This window comes from Chrysemys picta, chromosome 1, assembly GCF_011386835.1.
Source record: "Chrysemys picta bellii isolate R12L10 chromosome 1, ASM1138683v2, whole genome shotgun sequence".
Taxonomy (NCBI): Eukaryota; Metazoa; Chordata; order Testudines; family Emydidae; genus Chrysemys; species Chrysemys picta.
Genome location: NC_088791.1, coordinates 234,702,228 through 234,724,744, shown reverse-complemented (window position 1 = coordinate 234,724,744; position 22,517 = coordinate 234,702,228). Strand labels below are relative to the sequence as shown.

Sequence of the window (22,517 nt, the reverse complement as noted above, 5' to 3'; positions counted from 1 at the left end):
AGGACCATCATGATCCCCCAGCCTGACCTCCCCCACTGCCTCCCGCTGACAGAGGCTGCAGAACTTCACCCAGAAGCCAGATGAAAGTATGTGTTATGAAATATGTCATGTCTTAAAGACTCCAAGTGATGGTGAGTCAAGTCCCTCCCCTGGTAAGCTGTTGCAATATTTAATTAACCTCACCATTGGGAAATCATGTGTTATTTCAAGGTTGAATTTGTCTAACTTTAACTTCCAGCCGTAATCTTGTTAGGTTCTTCTCAGCAAAGTTGAAAATCCCCCACTCTCAGATCATTTTCCATGTGTGAATACCTGTGCATACAGCGATCAAGACACGTTTCTACTTCCTCTTCAATAAGTTCAGCTCCTTAAGCCTCACATCAGAAGCCTTATTTTCTAGGCCCTGGACCATTCTTGTGGCCCTTCTTTGCGGCACGCGAGCTGATTTTCAGTGGCACTCACACTGCCCGGGTCCTGGCCGCCAGTCCGGGGGGCTCTGCATTTTAACTTAATTTTAAATGAAGCGTCTTAAACATTTTAAAAACCTTATTTACTTTATATACAACAATAGCTTAGTTATATATTATAGACTTATAGAAAGAGACCTTCTAAAAATGTTAAAATGTATCACTGGCACGCGAAACCTTAAATTAGAGTGAATAAATGAAGACTCGGCACACCACTTCTGAAAGGTTGCCGATCCCTAGTATTTCCACAACCTTAATAATAATAATAAAACCACCTAGCTCTTATATAGCACATCTTCCATCACTAAATCTCCAGGCACTTCACAAAGGAGGGCACTATCTTTATCCCCATTTTGCAGATGGGGAAACTGAGTTAGGTGAAGTGACTTGCATAAGGTCACCCCACAGGCCAGTGACAAATCTGGAAATAGAACCAAGATCTCCTCAGTCCCAGTCCAGTGCTACACTGCCTCCCGCTAAAGGGGAGTAGGGTGCACCGTTCCCGGAAGCACTGCCATACCAGGCTGATGTGTGGAGTGGTTCGTTCTCCCCACCTGGGCAGCGGGACTCGGGAGCAGCCGCTGCTGCAGCTCCCACTGCTGCAGGGGGAGGAAGCGGCCAAGCACGTGGCGCTCTGCGGCTGCAGCTCTGGCGCCCAGGCCCGAACCCTCCGAGCCCGGGCTGCTGTTGGGACCCAGCAGCGCGCACGCTGTGTCCAGCCCCTGGCTAGTCGCGTCTGGGCTGGCTGCCCAGCTGGTGCAATCCTGCGGGCAGCCCCGGGACGGAGGCATCGGCAGTCCCGTTCGTTCCCCTGCGGGACCCAAGTGGGACGGGGGGGCAGGGGCCTGCTGCCCCCACTCCAGGGCCGCCTGCAGGATTGCACCAGCTGGGTCCCTGCAGCAGGCCTGGGCGGTTCACGCCCCGGGCGCCAGAGCCACAGCTGCCGAGGGCCACATGATTGGCCGCTTCCCCCCGCAGCAGTGGGAGCTGCAGCAGCGGCTGCTCCCGAGTCCCGCTGCCCAGGTGGGGAGAACGAACAGCCGCCGCCTGGCCCCGGAAAGTTGGAGCCCGGGGAGGAGGCAGTCCCCTTACCATACCTCCCTATTTTCCCGGATATGTCCTGCTTTTTGGAAATTCCTCCCAGACGGGGATTTGAGAACCAAAAAGCCGGACATGTCCGGGAAAATCTGGACGTATGGTAACCCTAGACCAGATGAGATGAAGAAAATATCGTGGCGGGGGGCGCAAAAAAATAAGCCGAGTGCTGCCGGCCAGCCGAGAGCACACACACAACAAAAGCTGAGTGATCCTAGCGGCGCAAAATATCGTGACAAACAGCTCAAAATCGGGATGGTCCTGATTTTATCAGGACGTCTGGTCACCCTACTCCTGCTTTTTAACACTATAGGGCTGTTGTTTTCAAGCTTTCCTTTGGAGCCACAAGGGTTTCAAACTTTTTTTTTTTTAAACTGTGAAAGCTGAAGTTCTCATATAGTAACATGATCCAGGTGCTGGGGCTTGAAGAAAAAAAGCTAAATATTGTGAGACTCACAATAAAGTCATGTGAGCTGGCAACTCTGCCACTGCCTTTGATTCCTAGGACCTCCAGATAAAAAATATTAGGTAGAGAGAACTCATATCAAACACACATGTGCACACACACAATTCAACCCTCTCCACACTCGCAGACACATCAGCCTCCGCCCCTCCCCCCCGCCTCCCATGTGCACACACACTCACCAACCCCAGCCAGGCATATATACCAGCCAGCACACCCCCACACCACTCCGTGCACATTTCACTTTTCCAGTCAAAAGCTCTCCCAAATCAAATGGCCCTAAAGGATTATATTTGTAACTCCACTGTTCCAGCCTTCTACAAACCATCCCACACATCTGTTATGTCAGAAGGCTTCGACCTAACACTTTGTGAGCCGGACATATGGGAACATAGTTATATCATATCTATTTGTTTCCCTTAACTGCTGTCACTCCTCTCTTCTTCCCCCTCCCCTTCCCAAAACTATATAATTTCAGAGTCCACTAGGAAATTAATCTCTGTTTTAACCTGTCATCTTTATTTCCATTAACAGATGCTTACCCCAATTCTGAAGTGGTCTATGTCTGGACTAATAGCACTTCTACATCTGTGGTGGTTGCAGAAGATGGTTCACGACTTAACCAGTATCATCTGATGGGACAGACTGTAGGAACTGAAAACATCAGTACCAGTACAGGTGTGGTAGAATGCATCTTTCCACCACACAGTTGCTAACAGGAAAAGGAGGTGCAGTGGGGAGATGTATACCGGCTCCTGGCTCTTTGGTGGGGGCACTAGGGAAATGCATATCAAGTCTTGGCAACTGTACAGTAACACCTCAGAGTTACGAACACCAGAGCAACAAACTGACCAGTCAACCACACACCTCATTTGGAACTGGAAGTACACCATCAGGCAGTAGTAGAGGCCAAAACCAAAAAAAGCAAATACAGTACAGTACTGTGTTAAACATAAACTACTAAAAATATAAAGGAAAGCAACCTTTTTCTTCTGCAGATTAAAGTTTCAAAGCTGTATTAGGTCAATGTTCAGCTGCAAACTTTTGTAAACTTTTGAAAGAACTATAAGGTTTTGTTCAGTTACGAGCAGCACATATTTCAGAGCGATGAACAACCTCCATTCCCAGAGTGTTCATCACTCTGAGGTCCTGCTGTATTTGCTGAAATCGCAGCACTATTGCTGGCTTATTTCCCTGCTAGAGGAACGGCTCCAGGAGGCAAACACTGGCCACCCATTAGATCTGTACCAATCCTAGGTTTATAGTGATTTGCTTGATGAAACCGTTTGGGGGATGGGGGAAGAGGGAAGGTGGCAGCTGTTGCCGGCCTTTGCAGCGTGTCCTGGGTACCACGTGGCCAGAGAGGAGGTGCTAACCCCAAGGATTCCCATTTCCTCCGTAACTGGAAGTGGAGGCGCCAGATGTGGCAGCATTAGAGAGGCAAAGAAGCTTTAATCCCAGCCCAGCCACCCACGTGAGGCCCCCCTCCCCCCCCTCGCCTGCTGCTTAAGGCTTCCATGTCAGGGCAGCCCTGTGCTCTGATGGGGGTGGGGGATACCTGGGAGAGTGATGCCAGACCAGCCCTGACAGTTACATGGGTTCCGCAGCACAGAGGCTTTAACAAGTTATATAATATACTTGTCTTGAGAGAATTAATGAAGTAGAGTCTAAGGGCTCCTATGATTGGAATCAAAAATATCCTGTCTTTAAACAAAGCCATCCCCTCCCTCCATGGCTTCATTCACAGGAAGCTTTTAGAATGCAGATTTGAACAATGCTCTTGCAGAAATTAACACTAGTAAAACACTGAGACATATTTATTGTGAGGACCTGGCACTCCCTATCACTGGCTAAAAATGACAGGCTCTAAGGTCTAATTTGAGACTCTGAGGAGAAGGTGTAAACCAGATTGGTAACCTGGGCTATCCTTGGAAGGGATATTTAGGACACTTTATCATGTGCAGAACCCGCTCCCCCGCACACACACACAATCACAAAGGTTGGTGGGATTAAGGAATGAAGGTGCTTAAAGCTCTCTATTCAAAATTAAACAAACAAACAAACAGCTCTGGGGAAGGTAGGACCCACTCTGAGCCCAGCTGGGCTTGCTGTTTACTCCCCAAACAATCCCAAAGCAAGGACAACCTTGCTCTACATAGTACCAGGCAACCACAAAGCAAAGTTATGATCCACTTCCCTGCAAGTTCTAATCATTCCCAACCCCTTCAATATCCGTAGAACAGTTGCTAAATAAGCCAAAAGAGTCAGCATCCAGGATATGCATGTAGAAATAATCACAGTCGTTACCCTAATAGCAAACAGCCCCCTGGGGAAAGCAAGCTGCCTCCCATTAAAGAACAAAAACATGTTTCCTTACCAGTTTACCATCATAGCTGCATTGTTTTCTGCAATGAATGGCAGCTCCCCTCTTGCTTTCAAAACTGCCAAGAAAAAGATCCAGAGGATGTATGGGAGCATCTCCTAGAAACTCGCCCTGATCCTGGGAGAAAGAAAACAATCCAAAGCAGGCAGTGGGTGCTCCAGGGTGTCAGTTCTGGGCCACTTTCACGTCTCCGCTTTCCCGTGGAAGGCACCTTGCACTCCTCAACCTAAGGAAACAGCAGAATCCTAGGAGGGATCAAAAAGTTCGTGCACAGAAATCACGTCCCTTCCCAAAGATTGAGGCTAATAAATTACGGTTTTCCAACGTCAAGAATTTTTTTAATGTCCCAGGTTGCATCTGGGCAGGCTGGATTCTGATTGCAGGGTGGATCACAAAGAGCAGGACACAGATTGTAACCAGGGATTAGCAAAATACAAAAATCCGATTTTACACAGGGAAAGCATCAGTCAGTGATGGATTTTCTGGGCTTCATCAAGCTCGCAGTAGGCTGGTAATCAGGGTTACTTGTGATCGGATGTTTAAGACATTTCTCCTTTGTACAGAATTTTGAATGCGGGGGGGCGGGGGGGGGGGAAGGAAGGGGAAGGAAGAATACTGCACAAATCCAACAGTTTTGATCCTTTGGATATATTTTGGGCCATATGTCAAACTACACAACCCCTCCAATTGCACGGGGGGAAATGTTTGGGTATATAAACATTTTATACACCTTTTATGCTGTCACTTCAAGCAGATGCTTTTTAGAAAGAGGTAAAATCTGGATCTCCACCAGGCTTACTGGATCCTACTGATTTTTGCACCCAGCTCCCCAAGTTTTGCCTGAAGAAAAAAGATACTTGGCTAGTTAGATTGCACACAAAAAATCTTGGAATCTGGCACATTTTAGCACTGGCATGCTGCAAAAACCCTGATCCTGCTAATCTTGGCACTCAAGCCCCCAAATTCTACTGGCTACATAGAGAATACAGCTGCCACAAAAAAATTCCTCATGTAACAGTATTGCAAAAAACCAGTACAGAGCCCCAATACTTCCACTTCCTACATAAAGAACACATCCAGCCACTTGTATGTATCAAAATATTCCTGCACTGCCTACACAGAGAAGATATTCAGAACAAATAAAGAGAGAATAAATCCAGCCACTTCTGTTGCACCAAAGATCTTGGATTTTTGCACATTGCAGCACCACAGCACTACAAAAACCCAGACCCAAAACATAGATCCTGCTGCCAATTTTTGCACTCAAGCCCCAAATTCCAATATCTAAATACAGAACACAGCCAGCTGCTCCACCTATACCAAAAAATTACAGACTCTGGTGTATCCTGAGGCAAGTGTGGTCTGGTGCAACAATGACACAATAACACAGATCTGACATACCTGAATTCTGCCAGAACCTGCCTTTTTTTTTTTTTTTTCACCGCAGGCCTCAGCCTACAAGTGTAGCCACCATTCCACCACTGGTAAAACAGACCTTGATGTATCCAGCCCAACAGCATATGCAAAGCACATATCTGGGGTCCGGATTCTACTGGAGCCTGCTATTTTTTAGCCATATTCTTTCTCCAAAATTCTATTGTCTAAATCATTTTTTTTTAAATGTAGCAACTTCTAATCCATCAAAAAATCTAAGCCAATGGTTCCTAAAGGATGGGCTGTGTCGTGGAAAGGAGGTAAATGGGTCATGGGATCGATGTGGAGGAGAGGCCTGGGGGGATTGGAGAGTTAGCCTGCCCAGCACTTACGCTGCACAAGTGGCTTCTGTCCCACGGCACTGGGCCCAGCAACCCCCCTTTGGGTGTTGTGACCTGGTACCCGGGGTCACAGTGCCACTCAAGTTTGGCCTGGTTGCTCCTCTGTCATGACAGAAGAGCAGTCAGGCCATACCTGAACAGTGCGGCAAGGGATGGCATAGGTCAAACCTGAGTGGCACTGACACCAAATGGGCAGGTCGCAATGCCACTCACTCAAATATGTCCCGGCCGCCTTTCCATCATGACAGAGAGATGCTGTGAACTCGTGTGCCAGGTTGCAACTCCCAGAGCAGGGAGTTAGGCCCAGCCCTGCAAGAAAGGAGTCATCACTGTGGGGTGAGTGCAGGGAAAACTCTTCAAATACCAGCCCCCGACACCTTGGGGCATCCCCTCTGCACCTCTCCGGGAGCAGGGTTGTGGTGTCAGGGTAGAGGATGCTGCTGAGGATGGTCAGTAGCCCCTCGGCAGGGTGAGAAGGTGGTGGTGGAGGAGGACACTGGCCTATTATTTCCCATCCCAAAATTTGGATCCTGGATGGGTCATAAAAAAACAAAACAAAATGCAGTTGTTTGGATGCCTTACTAAAACGTTTGGGAACCATTGATGTAGATCCTCTGCAACTTGGCACAGTTGCAGCACAAAATCACATAGCCCGCACTCAGCTCCAGCTATATCAGCTCAGCTTTCACTCTAAGGCCAAAAATTCTACCACCTAAGTACAGAAGAAATGCAGCAGCTCCATTTCTTCTTTATTATTAATTCTTTCTTTTGATTGTTGATGTTGAGAATGGCATCCCACTGTGATAGGTTCTGTATAAACATGTAACAAAAATTAGTTCCTGTCCCAAAGAGCTTAAGTCTAAGAGGGAAATCCTGGCCCTACTGAAGTCACTGGGAGTTTTGCCATTGACTTCAGTGTGGCCAGAATTTCACTCTAAGGCTAGGTCCACACTACCTGCCCGATTCGGCGGGTAGAGATCGAGCTTCTGGGATCGATTTATCACGTCTCATCTGGACGCGATAAATCGATCCCAGAAGCGCTCCCCCGTCGACTGCGGAACTCCTGCTCGTCGAGAGGAGGAAGCGCTGTCGACGGGGGAGCTTGCCTGCACCGCGTGGACCCTCAGTAAGTAAACTTAGTTCGATCTAGGAAACGTCAACTTCAGCTACGCTATTCTCATAGCTGAAGTTGCGTTTCCTAGATCGATCCCCTGCCCCAGTGTGGACCAGCCCAAAGTATAATGCTAGAGGCAACAGGTGAATACAATAAATGGCTAAGATGAGCACAAGGTAACAATGAGACAATACCAGTCATCATAATAAGTAGTGGTCACAGAGCACCAGCTTCCCCCCGCCCCAAGTTGAGTTTTTTTGCAAGCATTGTGGCTGGAGAGAAAATGCAGATTTCATCGGGAGCTTCCTCCATGTGTAAGAGCAGTGTGAAAGAGTGTACTCTCCCTTTAAAAGACAGGCTGGAGCCAGCAGCTGCCCCCCACCCCGCCCCAATCCCCTCAACTGGTAATGTGAACCTACTGCCACCCCAATCTGGGGAAATGAAGGTGTGGCATACTTGCAGTGCCACACTGGACCACAAGGGGGGATGTGGGGATAACCCACACCTTTACAGGCAGCATGGGGGAAAGTGCAGAGGTACTTATTGGAAAACTGAACAATGGGCAAAGCAGGCATCTTTGGTGGAGTGGACATGGGGGGGACCAAAGTCTCAATACTATGTAAGAAATGACAGGATGTAAATCAGCCACGACTGGCCTTACAAATGAAAACAAGTACTTGAGGTTTTGTAATTTGTAATTTAAAAACAAAAAAGAGCAGACTTCTGTGCATCCTTGCTGAATAGCACTGTAAACACGTTTATCCAGCCGGCTGCTTCCTACCAGTTTTTGTCTCCCCTTTTCCCCTTCCTCAAGCCGTACTGTCAAAATAGACAACTCTATTTGACTGCTCTTAGTTGACCAGGAAAATCCAGCTCCAATTCATCCCAGTGCAGTAACAGCTCAAAAGACATGTAGCTGGTATGCAGACACCTGCTGGATCCAGCCCATCTGTGGCCTCGTACACAAACTAATTCTGCTAAATAGAGAGCACATGCAGCCAGGTGTAGAGCACCAAAAAAATCCTGCATACCAGGTATGGGATTATCACAAACCAATGTGTATAGGAAATTATCCAGTTATAGGGATATGCTACCTGATTTTACAGCAGACCTTCTCCCAGCCCCTTTCCCCAGCACTCTTCCAGAAAGTGAGAAGCCAGAAGAGAGCCCTTCCCTGGGCACAAGGATTGAGGCACTCTTTCAGGTAGATGGCTCCTGAGCTTTTTAGGGGTTTATAGGTCAAAGTCAAGACCTTAAACTTATCTGGGAAGCCATAAGCAACCAGTGCAGATCAGGGAGCACTGATTGTATGTGCTCAAAGAGAGCTACTCTGCTTACCAGGCAAGTCACAACATTGAGCATCAGTTTCAGTTACTGGGTGGCTTTAAAGGGTTGCCACGTATAGAGTACATCTCAGGAGTCTTAGGGTATGTCTATACTTACCCACTGGTTCGGCGGCAAGCAATCGATCCCGGAAGTGCTCGCCGTCAACGCCGGTAATCCTGCCCTGCGAGTGGAGTAGGCGGAGTCGACGGGGGAGCCTGCCTGCCACGTGTGGACCCGCGGTAAGTACCTTTAAGTTCGAACTAAGATACTTCAACTTCAGCTATGTTATTCACGTAGCTAAAGTTGCGTATCTTAGTTCGAACTGGGGGGTTAGTGTGGACCAGCCCTTAGAGAGAGTTTATAGGAGCAGAAAACAGCACTAGATGGGCAGCTGCATGAAGAGAAGCCAGGCAGTCTTAAATTGCACCGCTCTTCTCCTGCCCCCACAAGGGGGAGAGTCTTTCTACACTAGGGGCAGCAGTGTGGCAGTTTCCCCACTGCTCTTTTCCTCCAGACTCCGCTGGCCTCTTCCAGTTACTATAACCACTTCCTCATGGGGCCCATTAGAGACAGAGGCAGCCTTTACACCTCAGAGCCTTTACAACTCAGAGTGGTATCAGCAGTAGATAGCCAGAACTATTGTGCCCCCACAGCCTCATACCCCACTGAGAGCTTACCCAAACTGGGGTTAAATCCCAGAGTCCTGATATGGCAGGTCCACATCTCAGGCTTGGTCTACACTACACAGCTTTGCCAGTGTCATTCTGTTGGTCGGGTGTGTGAAGAGGTTTGAGCCCTGACTTACATAGCTGTGCTGGCAGAAGTCCCTTGCGTAGATGCAGCTGTATCAGCAAAACTGTCCTTTTGCTGGTACAGCTTATTTTGCACAGAGGGGCTGGAATAAATTATACTGGTGCAAAGCACAGTTTTGCTGATAGAAGCTGTATCCACACTAAGAGCATTTTGGCAGCATAGCATACCAGTATAGCTATACTAGCAAAGCCATAGCCAATTAACCACACTGTCTCTCACAAATAATCTGCCAAATCTAACTACTCAGCTGTGCTGTCTGTAAAATATGACCATACATGCACATGTAACCGAGCTGTGTTACACATCCTCCTTTAGAGGCTGGTCTGCAGAGGACAACAATCATTGCATGCTACTAAATATTGTATTTGTAGTTAGTTATCCTTTAGCTCAAGTGGTAAAGGTCTATGCTGCACTTGTCTCTGAAGAAAATACATTTTGGGGTCGTGGCCAAAAATGCCAGGATCTGGCAAAATTCAGCAGTTTTATCACATGATTACACCAATCTGTATCAGAATAAGAGTGGCTATACTTGCTCTCTATTTAGAGGGTAAAATTGTAAGTGTGGAGCAAATATTAGCTAGGTCGAATTGTAGGATATGTGTGTGCAAATTACACACCAGAGTGTGTCAGGATCTTGGTTTTTCTGATGGTGTAGGAGGTCAACAATGTTCTATATTTCAGTAGAGGTATTTGTGCTTTGGGAGGCCAAAAATTGCCTGGATCCAGTAGGATCCAGGTGCCATATACATTTTGCAGCAGCCTTGTGCCAGAACTGGTCAGGTTCTAGATTTGTCTGGCATATTAGGAGAGAAGCTATGGACTGTCTGTTTTGGCAGTGCATTTTGGGGGCTTGAGTCCAAACATCAGCGGGATCAGATAGGTCTCAAGGATGGCATAGGGATGGATGCAAAGAGATCTGGAATGTATTGGTGCAGTCAGAGCAGCTGGATGTGTTCTCTGTGTAGATGATGGAATTTTGAGTCTTTTGTGCCAAAACGAGAAAGATCCAGCTTGGTCTATGTCAGGATTGTCACACAGAGGCAAAATAGAACCAGTAACAACTTCATTGGTAAAATAAAGAATAAATTAATTAGTTTAAAAAAGACTGGCTCCAACACTTAGTAAAGACATGCAGCTATTATCTTCACACAGTGCCACCTAGTGACTAAATATTGTAACACAGTTTAAACTTTCCATCGTCTCAAAAAAATAAATTAATTAATGGAGATATCCTATCTCCTAGAGCTAGAAGGGACTCTGAAAGGTCATTGAGTCCAACCCCCTGCCTTCACTAGCAGGACTAAGTACTGATTTTACCCCAGATCCCTAAGTGGCTCCCTCAAGATTGAGCTCACAACCCTGGGTTTAGCAGGCTAATGCTCAAACCACTGAGCTATCCCTCCCCCCAAATATTTTTATTTATTTTATTTAGGCTGACTTGTATTTGTAAGGGCTGTCTCTGGCAGGTTTGGAATAGGTGAATCTTTTTCTTCTAGTTCTGCACCTGCACTTTGTAGAATTTGCTCAGTGGATTGTTCGGTCTCTGGAACAAACTGAAGATGTTGACGATTTCTGTTGAACGCTCCATGGTCTGTCTCAATAGTGTATAATCAGGGTGAGGTATTTGTTTCCTTTACAACAGCTGGAGTTCTCCATCCTTCTCCTCTATCCAAGGAGACACAAACAGGCAATTTTCTGAGTGACATCAGTTATAAAAGTGTTCATATGCTCTTTTTGCTTGTTGATCTGACTTGGCTACTTTTTTTCAGGTCTGGCCATGCTGGGGCTAAATTGTTTTCCAGGATTGGAACAATCCTGAGTTGCCTTCCCATCAGGAGCTGGGTAGGGCTGTAGTCAGTAGCTACTAACAGTAGTGACTTGTTGCTCAGTAGAGCAAGGAATGGATCTTCCTGCTTCAATATTTTCTTGGATGACTGTATAGCCCTCTCAGACTCTCCATTTGCTTGTGGGTAATGTGGGCTGCTAGCGATCTGTTCAAAACCACATTTGGTTTAGAATGACTGAAGTTCAGTTGTGGTGAATTGTGGTGTGTTGTCTGTCACTAGTTGTTGTGGAATATCAAAACTGGTGAATGTGCTTTTTAATTTCTCAATAACACTACAACTTGTTGTATCTTTCAAATATATTATTTCAATATATCTAGAAAAATAATCCACTACAACTAGGTAATGATGTCCTCTAAATTCGCACAAATCTGGTGTTAGCCTTTTCCAGGGTCTGTCTGGTATAGGTGTTGTTATTTAAGTCTCTTCGCACACATGTATCTGTAAAAGTTCTCACATGCACATTCACTTGCAGGAACCCCCTTTCAATCTATGCATATCATTTTTCTTCTTCTGTAAGTGTATGAGGGCAGAATGCAAATGGTTTCCATTCAGATCCATGTAGATGCAATAACGCGCCACCCAGGCCAGAGTTACTGATATCTGCACTGACCATGGTAGAATTTAACTACCCCAGTTCTAAAGATAATTTCTTTGCCCTTTTGAAGGCAGTCTCCTGATTTGGGCCCCATAGTCAGGAAGTATTGGACCTTAGTTGTTCATTCAGTGGTTTTGTCACTGTAGAAAAGTCTTGCAGCTATCAACCATGATAGTTTATCATCTCCAGTATGTGTCTCAGTTCTGGTACATTTGTTGGTGCATTCAGTTCTCTAATTATTTTTACTTTCTTGGGGATAGGACTAATTCCAGCTGTTCCAAAAATTCACATTGGAAAACACACTTTTCTTTATTTAGATTGAATCAGTACTCACTGGTTTAGGTCAGGACTTCACTGAAGATTTTGTTATGTTCTTCCACTGATGTGTTGTCCCTAAGAAGGACTACCCCATTTATGTTCTGTAAGAGGTCTGCCATCTTTCTTGGGAAATTTTCAGGAACATTGGTAATCCTGAAATGGAATCTTTGAAAGCAAAATATCCCAAATGGTGTAATGAATGGAGTCAGTTTAGCTCTCTCTCTCTGGCTAAATGAAATTGCCAATTTTTGTGCATTTACAGCATTTGTCTCCTTTATTTAAACATCAGAGGGGTAGCCATGTTAGTCTGAATCTGTAAAAAGCAACAGAGGGTCCTGTGGCACCTTAGAGACTAACAGAAGTATTGGGAGCATAAGCTTTCGTGGATAAAAACCTCACTTCTTCAGATGCAAATAATTTTTTCCCAAGAACCTCCTATAACATTTCACGAAACCCAGTTTGGGAACCACTGTCTTTACTTGCATCTGAAGAAGTGAGGTTCTTATCCACGAAAGCTTATGCTCCCAATACTTCTGTTAGTCTCTAAGGTGCCACAGGACCCTCTGTTGCTTTTTATTTAAACAATCACCTCTTGTATTGTCATCTTTCCCACATTTTGAGCATCTAGTCTGAAAAGTGTTTATATTTTGCCTAGGGCTCACCCCACGTTGCCTTTGAGGATTGATTACAATTGCTTTTTGCAGCTCTGCTATATCTCCTATTGCAGTGATTCCCAAACTTTAACAACCTGTGAACCCCTTTCACGAAAATGTCAAGTCTCGCGAACACCCTCCTAAAAATGAATATTTCCAGGGATTTTCTCTTTACCTGAGTATAAATTATAAAAGCAGTGATCTTGGAAATACACAATTTGTTTTTATGACATGCTTATTACATACTATTTATTATTAATTATTATCTATCATTACAGTATTTTTATTACATTATGAAAACTGCAACACTCCAAGATCTCACTTTCATAGCTTGTATCACTTTGAATAAGCCTGTTATAAGACAAGGCTCCTATGTTTCATCAAGGAGTATCAGATGTGAAACAGCAGGAAGGTATTTAAGAAGTCAACTCAAAGAGTTCCTCCTACACAAGCATTCAGGTCTTGAGCAGTCCAGGCAAACAACGCATGTTACAACAAAGCTTAAACTTGTTCTTCATAATAATTTTAAAAACAGTACTAGCTGCCTATTTCATTTTAAAAACAGCAAAAAATATCCACCTCCCCTTCCTTTTCTTATAAGGAGGCTTGAAGTTTAAATCTCCTCAGTGTGATAGATAGGCTTGCTTTGATCTGCTTAGCTCTTGGAAGTTCAGGGGCTCCGGGCTGCTGGCCCCGTGCTGCCTGAGGTCCCTAGGGACAGCTCTGTCCGCCATTAGGGAATTTTTTCCCGAGAACCCCCTATAACATTTCACGAACCCCAGTTTGGGAACCACTGTCCTATTGTGATTCACTTCCTCTAGGTTTCTTTCTGGTGGCCCTGGCCTCTGTTTGGATTTTTAATACTCTCCAATTGTCTTGCTATTTCTACTGCTGTGTGAAGGTTTAAATCTTCCCTCATTTGCAGTTTCTCTGTCAGTCCCTTGTCTAAAATGCCAATCAGGACTCTGTCTCTGATGTGCTCTTCCATTTTGTCTTCAATATCAGTTTTCTACCATGTCATACAAGCCTCTTATAAATGATTCCACAGACTCCCCAGGTTTTTGGACATGCTGGTAGAAACGGGCTCACTCATCAGCCACATTACACAGAGGTGTAAACTGCTCATCAAACACAGCCAGCACCACAGCGTGGCTCTCCTCTCCAAAGGCAAAGGATTTAAAGATGGGTTCAGCTTCCCTGCCCATAGCATAGACTAAGGAACACAACTGGACCAGGCCCTTCTCCTCCTGGAGTTTAGTTGAAGTGCAAAACCCATAAATTGATCCTTCTAGTCAGTCCAGTCTGCTCCATCAAAGCTGAAGCTCTGTGGAGCATGAATTTTACACACTTTGACAAAATTCTGCCGTTTATATTGTTTTTCTTCAGAAACCATGTCAGATTAGTCAGCCAGAGATAGAGGCAAAATGGATACAACAGCTTTATTGTAAAAAAGAATGTAGACTGTCTTCAGTGCTAGGTAAAGATAGGCTGCAGTAGTCTTCACACACCACAGCCTACTGACAAACCGTTATAATGCAGCTCAAACTTTCCATCCTAATCGATGTCTGAGATCTAGGATTTTGCAGTGCTCTGGTGCTAGAGCATGCCAAATTATGTGGTGCTCTAGGAGTGGTGGAAAGTATTCTGTGATAGTGAGGTGGAATGTCAGTGGGATCCATATTCTAGATCCAGGTTTTTGCAATGCTGCATGACTGGAACATGCCATAGTTTAGACATGTTCAGTGCAGTAGGAGGGTCTGGTCATGTTTCCTTAGTAGAAATCTGGAGGTTTGGCTGTAAAAATTGTCAGGATCAGGTTGGATCCTAGTACCAGATCTTGTTTTTTGCAGCATTATACTGCTGGAATGTGCTGATTCTGTACCTTTTTAATGCACTAGGACCAGTTGGATTTACTCTTTATTTTGGTGGTGGAATTTGGGGCCCAGGACTCAAAAATTGGCCGGATCTAACAGAATTCATGTCACCTATCCAAATTTCTGAAGCCTTGTGGCATTAGAACATGCCAGGTTCTGGAACTTTTTAATGCAGTAGGAGCAGTTCATTGTGTTGTATAATTATGCAGTGGCATTCTGGAGGCATGGGTACAAACATCAGCAGGATGTATGTTCTGGATCCTGGTTTTTCCAGCCTTGCAGAGCTAGGCTGCATAGAAGACCAGACATTTCTGGTGCAGCGGAAATGGCTGAGTGTGTTCTCTCAGTCAGTGACGGAATTTGAGGACTTGGGCACAGAAATCAGCAGGATCCATCAGTTTCAGGCATGGTCTGACTTTTTCCCACCACTGCATTTTTCTCCTTCTAGGTGAATACACTATTATGACAGCACATTTTCACCTGAAAAGAAAGATTGGTTATTTTGTCATCCAGACGTACCTTCCGTGTGTTATGACCGTGATCTTATCACAAGTGTCCTTTTGGCTAAACAGAGAGTCTGTTCCTGCTAGAACTGTCTTCGGTGAGTATTTCACTCCTTTGTGGTGGTTATGAAAGGATTGTCTTACTCAAAGGGGTGACTTTATGTAAGGAAATAATAGTTTACTCTGACTTATTTCTAGTCCAGGTGATTCTGTTCCCCCTACTTCTGAACCAGTTTAAACCATATGCTCTCTCCCTACCATGTTTCCAAGTCCTTTGACTTAGTTCTGATGAAAATTACACAAGAATTAAATGAGGGTTGGTGCAGGAAGAGAGAAGAAGAAATCAAATCTGTGTGTTTTTATTGTAATGGGGGAGGGGTTAATACATACCCTACACACAACAATGAAAACACTGATTTCTCTTCAAAAGTTTTAGTGTGTCTGTATTTCAAGGTGCTGATCTAGATGAATCATAAAAGAGGTTAATTAGTGCCAATTAATTTGTACTGATGATAATAGGGGTATTATTATCATCAATACAAATTAATATAATTACTCATTTACAAACTGTATCCATATTACAGAATGTATAATAGGTAAAATCCTTTTGGGATCTCTAAACAACTTGAATTATCACTAGAAGATTGCTTGTAAGCAGGAAGTAAACACCCAAGACTGATGCAATATGAAAACACAGTGGCTGGGAAAGGGAGGAGTGCAAAAATCAGTTTTGTACAAAAGTGTTTTCCCACTAGTAACAGGGAGCCAAATCTTGCTATTGATTTTTATACAGAACTCTCCACTGACATCAGTCAGGCATTTTGCTTTAAAATCAGTGGTATGAGGTGGGCCAGGACACCACAGAGACTACCTACCATGATGCCAAAGGATTGGGGACCTAATTCCACTCTGTTACACCTTTTTAAATCCAGTGTTATCAGTGGAACTTTTGGATTTACAGAGGTGTAATTGACAGTAGAATTTACTCCTTTGAGTGGAATCAGTAACAATTTTGTTATTAATTTCAGTGGCAGCAGGATGAGATACCTACAATGGTTGGAAATGAATTATTGAAAATAATTTATGTTGGTTTTTTTATCTCCAAATATTGAAATCTTGCCTTATTACTGCAATTACTGCTAATTAGTTTAGTTATTCAGATCCTAATAAAGTGACTTCCAAGTTTCTTTTTATTACCTGTGATAATCTGCATTGTTAGGTTGTTCTACAAAGTTCATGCTCTATATTGGCTGAAATCCAGAAGGAAAAAGATTATAGGATTTACATGTATCTTTCCACAAACATATCCCTGCAAGTATTAGAAAGTCCAAAGATTACATTAATTCCTCAGTACACGGATAGCAGATTTTGTAATGTACTTCTTTATAAATGAGGGCTGCTATAAACGTACCACACATCAACGTGAATGAATAAAATAAGTAAGATTCTGGTTTACACCACTAATCTTTATGCATACAATTTTTAAAATGTTCTTTCAATATGTAGAAATTAAAGATGAGCTGGGTGCCCCAGAAGTCAGAAATAAGCTCCTCAAGGCAGGGACCTTGTTTTTCTATTGTTGACCAAAGTACCACGCACTTCTAAAATGCTATACAAACAGTTATTTCCTTGGGGCTGCTTAGGCATCAGGGCCTAAGTCACAAAACATTCCAAGTCTCGTGCAGAATTCTAAACTTAACTTTTTTTTTCTTTTTAAAGGAGTAACTACAGTCCTTACCATGACCACCTTAAGTATCAGTGCCCGCAACTCCTTGCCAAAAGTGGCCTATGCGACTGCAATGGACTGGTTTATAGCTGTGTGTTACGCCTTTGTATTTTCTGCGCTGATTGAATTTGCAACAGTCAACTATTTTACAAAGAGAAGCTGGGCATGGGATGGCAAAAAAGCTTTGGAAGCTGCAAAAATCAAGGTTCTTAATTTACACTTTTTGAATTACTAGAATAAGATTCAGTTACCTTGCACAGCACAAATAACTGAATGTACAATTTGCAACTGCTCCATAAAAATGTGTTTAATTCACTCATGTCACACTGTCACTGACCTTCAGGTGATAACTTGCAGGGCATGCTGATTTTTTTTTTTAATGCATATGCTGTCAGAATAGGAAATATTTGTCTCTACCATGCATATGAACTGATCTGTGTTTGGAAGTATGACTGCGAGAGAGTTAAATGTATGTTACAACTAGAGCTGGGTAAAACTTTTGGGACAAATATTTTATTCACTGAAAATGCAATTTCAAGTTGACCAAAACTGTTCACAAATTCATTCTGAATTTGGCAAATAGTTTCAGTTGAAAAAAAAATCAAAATACTTTATTTCAGTGTCTTCAAAACAAGCATGTTGATTTTTCATTTCAAAACTATGTTCCATTTCAAAATGTGCTTAATTTTTTTAAAAGGTTAAAAAGAACCCAAAACTTTTTTCATTTCACTGATAGCATCTAATTTTTTTTTGCATCAATCTGAAACCATTTTTTCCCTTCAGTCCCGATGCCAAAACAAAAGATCAATTATAGCTCTAATTACTATGGATTTTCTTCACTGAAATTAAGAATTTAAACAAATGTGTAGCATAAAATTAATATAGACAGTCCATTCCTGCTGTTATTGAATCAGTGGGAAAGCTCGCATTGAGTTCAGTAAATCAGGATCCCACAACAATCACCATAAATGCAATACAAACAAAAATACAATATGAAAGCATGAACATTTCATCTGCAATATATCCAGAGTTATTACAAATGTAGGCCCCTGTGTGCAAATACTTAGACTATTTAATGCTTACAAGCATAACTTTATTCACAGGAGTAATCCTGTCAACTTCATTGAAACTACTCCCATGTGAAAGTTACATGTATAAGTATTTTCAGCATCAGAACTTTACTGGGCACTTTGGTGACTATTGTCAGTAATAAGGGCTATTCTAATGTGTTTTATCAAATGATCCCATAAAGAAAAATAATATTTGCAGGCAATATACCTTATATCAATCCCCTGTGAAATAACTAAATACCAACACAAAAGCTACTTTCATGACTGTTGCAGCAAGCACAGAGGTGCCGGGGCTCAGCCCCGGCAAGCCCAGAACAAATTAAGCACTGACCCAAGGCAAGGATCACATCGATAAAGGATTCTGCTAGTTTACATGCTAATCTGAGACCCAGTCTTGAGGGCCTTGTTCAGCGTTCACTGATGTCAGTGGAAGTTTTGTTTGAGTAAGGGCGGCAAGATCAGGACATAAATAGTTTGTTGGGATTTGAAATGAGAACAACTAGTGAACAGTTTGCATGACTGAGTACTAAACTGATATTTTTGTTTAATCCCTGAGAACATGTTTTCACCTGCCTTCTATGTCAAATGGTATTTCCTGATTTATATTACAGAGAAAAGAGCGTCAATTACTAGGAAACAAATCAATTAATGCTTACAGTGCTGGAAGGACAGCCCCCACACCAAACGTACCAAAGGACTCAGCCCCATCAGTCATCTCAAGCGCTGCAACTGTTGCAGTGAAATCTGCAGAAGAAAAGCCTGCTGAAAGCAAAAAGACTTATAACAGCATCAGTAAGATTGACAAAATGTCCCGAATAGTTTTTCCAGTATTGTTTGGAACTTTTAATTTAGTCTATTGGGCCACATATTTGAATAGGGAACCTGTTATTAAAGATGCTACTTCTCCAAAATAAACTGAAGGACTCCAAAACCACACGTGAGCCATATTAATAAAGCAAATGCTACCACGGAGAATATGAAGGCCAGAAAACTTTCTATACTTGAGCAATATTCTTCAGGAAGTTTTTGCATGTTTAATAATATGTACAAATAATATTGCCTTGATTGTTTCTACATGTAACAGCAGATGTTTCAGAGACAGTGACATTAATAATTACAGCCACAGATCTTTTTAGAAGAACACAAGAGAAGTCATAGAACATGGCTTCTATGCTGCACAGTATCTTACATTGATAGTTTATAAATAAAATAAGTTATATTTTTAACTGTTCAAGTGTATTACATATCTGAAGTTTTTATATGTCTAATGTACGTCAGACATACATAGGTGTAACCTATATTTTACAGAAATGTTCCATTATTGTCATCTAATAGGGTACCATGAATAATGCAGGTTGTAAATATAATAATTCTCATGTAGGGTCACATTCCACCACCCTTACTCTCTCCAAGGAGCACCTTATTCCACAAATAATCCCATCAATCCAGATTCTCAGCCAGTGGACATGGACATAGTACCTAGTGCTGAATGGAACTATGCTAATTTACACCACCTGAGAATCTGGGTCACAGATTTTTGTGGGACTGCGGAGGAGCAAGGTGCTACTCAATGTAAATAAAGGTTGTAGAATCTTATCCTTAGGGGGGAAAGTCAGTTTTTTCACATTCCAACTGCATTTTTCTCTGGTAATTCTCATTGTTTATTGCAAAAATTAGGCATGCAGTGCACAAAATTATCTTTAAAAATAGACTAAGAACATACTGTGCAGATAAAACATTAATGTCCTTAATATATACTTTCATTAGGGTAACATAACCAGCGTTTGGCCAACATCTTCCATTGAAGAAGAAGATGCCTCTGAAATAATGATTATTTCTTATTCCCAATAACAAGAAAACAATCACCCAACACAAAAAAGGGTGTCAGAGAAAGAAAGCTACTCTTCATGACAACCAGGTCTTTCAGAGACAATACGGGCATTTTGGTCTTTATCTGAAACTTTTCTATAACCTCCTTGCTGCTGCCCGTGTGTTTTGCTTCAACCATGAATAAGAAAGCGTAATTTGAGTTTTCAACTTTTTTTTAGACGTTTGGCATGACTGCTCCATTGCTCCAGTAGCTTTTGTAATTTAATCTTAATGTTTAAATAAAAAAAAATGCATTCAAAATTTGGTTGCAAAATGTCCTCCATTTCTAGCTTATCATTTTGGGAAAACTTAGTCATACTGAATGTTTAGCTTTAAGCCAGCTAAGGACCTAATCCAGCAAACACACACAAGTAATGGTGTGCATACGAGTACTCTCACTGATGCCAGTAGAGCTACTGAATATGTAAATACAGTTATTCATAATGTGTCAATGTTTGCAGAATCAGGCCCTGAGTCCATTCTGAATGTGTGTGTTGGGGAGGCTGTGCCCAGCCTGCACTGCAGGCTTCTCTTTTCCCTACCAATTTTTGGCAAGTCCTTTTTAAGGCTTCTACTCTATAGAGAGGTAATGAACAGGCCAGGGGTTGGAGAAGTGTCTGGAATTCTCTGGCTTCTTCCTTGCCTTTCCTCCATTTCACCACTCTGAAACTCCTGAAAGGAAACAGCAGATTATAAACAAAAGGTGTAGTAAGTTTTGCTGCTCTACCATCCATGTTATAGGATTGCATCTTTAGGGAGGATCCAGGGGGCGCTACAGGAACTGTGCTCTCTCAAAACCAGCAAGAGCCAACAGGGCCAAAGAATAGAGTGGAAGTTATCAGAAAAACAGTAGAGAGGAAGAGGGTCCAGTGACTAGGCTGGTAGCCTGGGACACAGGAGACCATGGTTCAATATTCTGCTCTGCAGTATTTTAACTGGAAAGATAGGATGGTTTTTAGTGGCTGGCCCTTGGCTCCTGCAAACTTCATGCATTTAAAGGATCCCCGACATAAGGAGTACCCTGTTTCTTTCAGCATATAGCTGCAACCACTGGGGAGGAGGAAGGTGGAATGAAAGGGACATGTGCCCTCAATTCTTACTCTTCTGTGTTCCTTTCAGTGTGGTCTCATGCATTCTCTCTCATGGTGCCCAACAATTTTTTATGAGGTTGCTCGACTACATCTGGGATCAAAGGGAATGGAAGAACGAGTAGGATATTCAGTGAGTGGCAACTCCAATGTTTCCTCTCCCTTATGTGGGTTATTCCTATGCAGGAGTGAGTGGGATCCAAAGAGGTCTTTTTGTTTTGCTGTGTTATTTCTTACATTATAAAAAGAGGCCCAGTTTGATACTTTGGTGAAAGATGATTATTTTTAAATTATCCTTGCTCGGGCTGCTTACAATTACTCTTGAATGATCACTTACACTTTTTGGTTCTCATGCTTAAACTCAGCGCAAATACCTACCTCTCTGAGTACATTTCCTCAGATGAATAGTCACCTTTACTTAAATGGAACTAATCACATGTGTATAGTTGCTCAAGTGATCAAGTGTTTGCAGGACTGAGCCCTTTGTCTGGTTTCTTTTTAGTATAAAGTTTCTAGGAGTTTGGTTGATGTGTAAAATATACGGGTGGGCGGGTGGGTGTGAACTGTATTCCTCTACCCCCTCTATGCTTTAGAGAGGATTTGCCTCCAGAGAAAGGTAAGAAGTGTTTAATATTAGAATATTGGTGGGAGTGAGGGAGGAAATATCTTGGGATCTGAGGACAAAATCTTGTGCATTAAAAAAAGAATACGTACAAGGACAAAACCAATTAATAACCACACCATAGGGGAAAGAGAAATTAACAGGGACTGCCCACAGTGGTGTTTAATCTATTAGTGACTGAACGAAAATTAGGAAAGTTTATGGGTGCTGCTAAGTCATTTGTTTCAGTCAGGTGGAAGTTTGAAGAATTGCAAGAACCTCCACATGGATTTGGGCATATTGGACAGAACGATAACAGATGAAATTTACACCCAGGAAACTTTAAAATAATACACCTTGGAAAAAAAAGCTCAAACTTTTCATATATGTTGATGGGCTGTGGTGGAAGGATGGTCCAGTGGTTAGAACACTAGCCTGGGGCTCAGGAGAGCAAGGTTCTGTTACTTCATCTTCCCCAGACTTCCTCTATGACAGAGATCCTCATCTGAGGGGTGCACCTCCCTAGGGAGGACACGGGGAATGTTTGGGGGGGGGCGTGACAGGACCTGGGCCACCCCCACATGGGTGGGGCGGGAGCTCCACCCAGCTCCGCTCCACCCCCAGCTCTGCTTCGGCCCCACCTCCAGTTGCGACCCCTGAGCAAAGCCCAGCTGCAGCTCTGCCCACAGCCAGGCCCTGGTCCCAGTCCTAGCCCCACCTCAAGTCCGGCCCCATCCCCTGGCTGTGGCTCCATTCCCAGCTCTGTCCCCAGACTCACCCCCAGCCTCAGCCCCTGGTCATGGCTCCATTCCCGGCCCTGGCTCCAGATCTGCCCCCAGCTGCAGCCCCAGCCTCAGCCTCATCCCTTTACCCCTGTCCACTTCCCCCCTGGGACTCCCAGCCCCAGCTCCGGCGGGAGAACAGGAGTAAGGGTGGA

The 22,517-nt window shown here is 43.5% G+C and overlaps 2 protein-coding genes across 4 annotated transcripts in view; one reads left to right on the top strand and one right to left on the bottom strand.

The window, feature by feature from the left end:
• GABRB3 (gamma-aminobutyric acid type A receptor subunit beta3) overlaps window positions 1-4,589 on the bottom strand; it is a 259,983-nt gene extending 255,394 nt beyond the window's left edge. Inside the window, exon 1 of the mRNA XM_042840835.2 lies at window positions 4,403-4,589. Coding sequence (XP_042696769.1) covers window positions 4,403-4,503 — 101 coding nt within the window. The 5' untranslated portion in view covers window positions 4,504-4,589. The remainder of the gene's footprint in view (window positions 1-4,402) is intronic.
• GABRA5 (gamma-aminobutyric acid type A receptor subunit alpha5) overlaps window positions 1-20,152 on the top strand; it is an 81,628-nt gene extending 61,476 nt beyond the window's left edge. For all 3 annotated transcript variants that reach the window (XM_042840836.2, XM_005283302.5, XM_005283301.5), the window contains exons 7-10: window positions 2,560-2,703; window positions 15,172-15,324; window positions 16,946-17,157; window positions 18,634-20,152. In XM_042840836.2, coding sequence (XP_042696770.1) covers window positions 2,560-2,703; window positions 15,172-15,324; window positions 16,946-17,157; window positions 18,634-18,936 — 812 coding nt within the window. In that variant the 3' untranslated portion in view covers window positions 18,937-20,152. The remainder of the gene's footprint in view (window positions 1-2,559; window positions 2,704-15,171; window positions 15,325-16,945; window positions 17,158-18,633) is intronic.
• The last annotated feature ends 2,365 nt before the right edge of the window (window positions 20,153-22,517 follow it).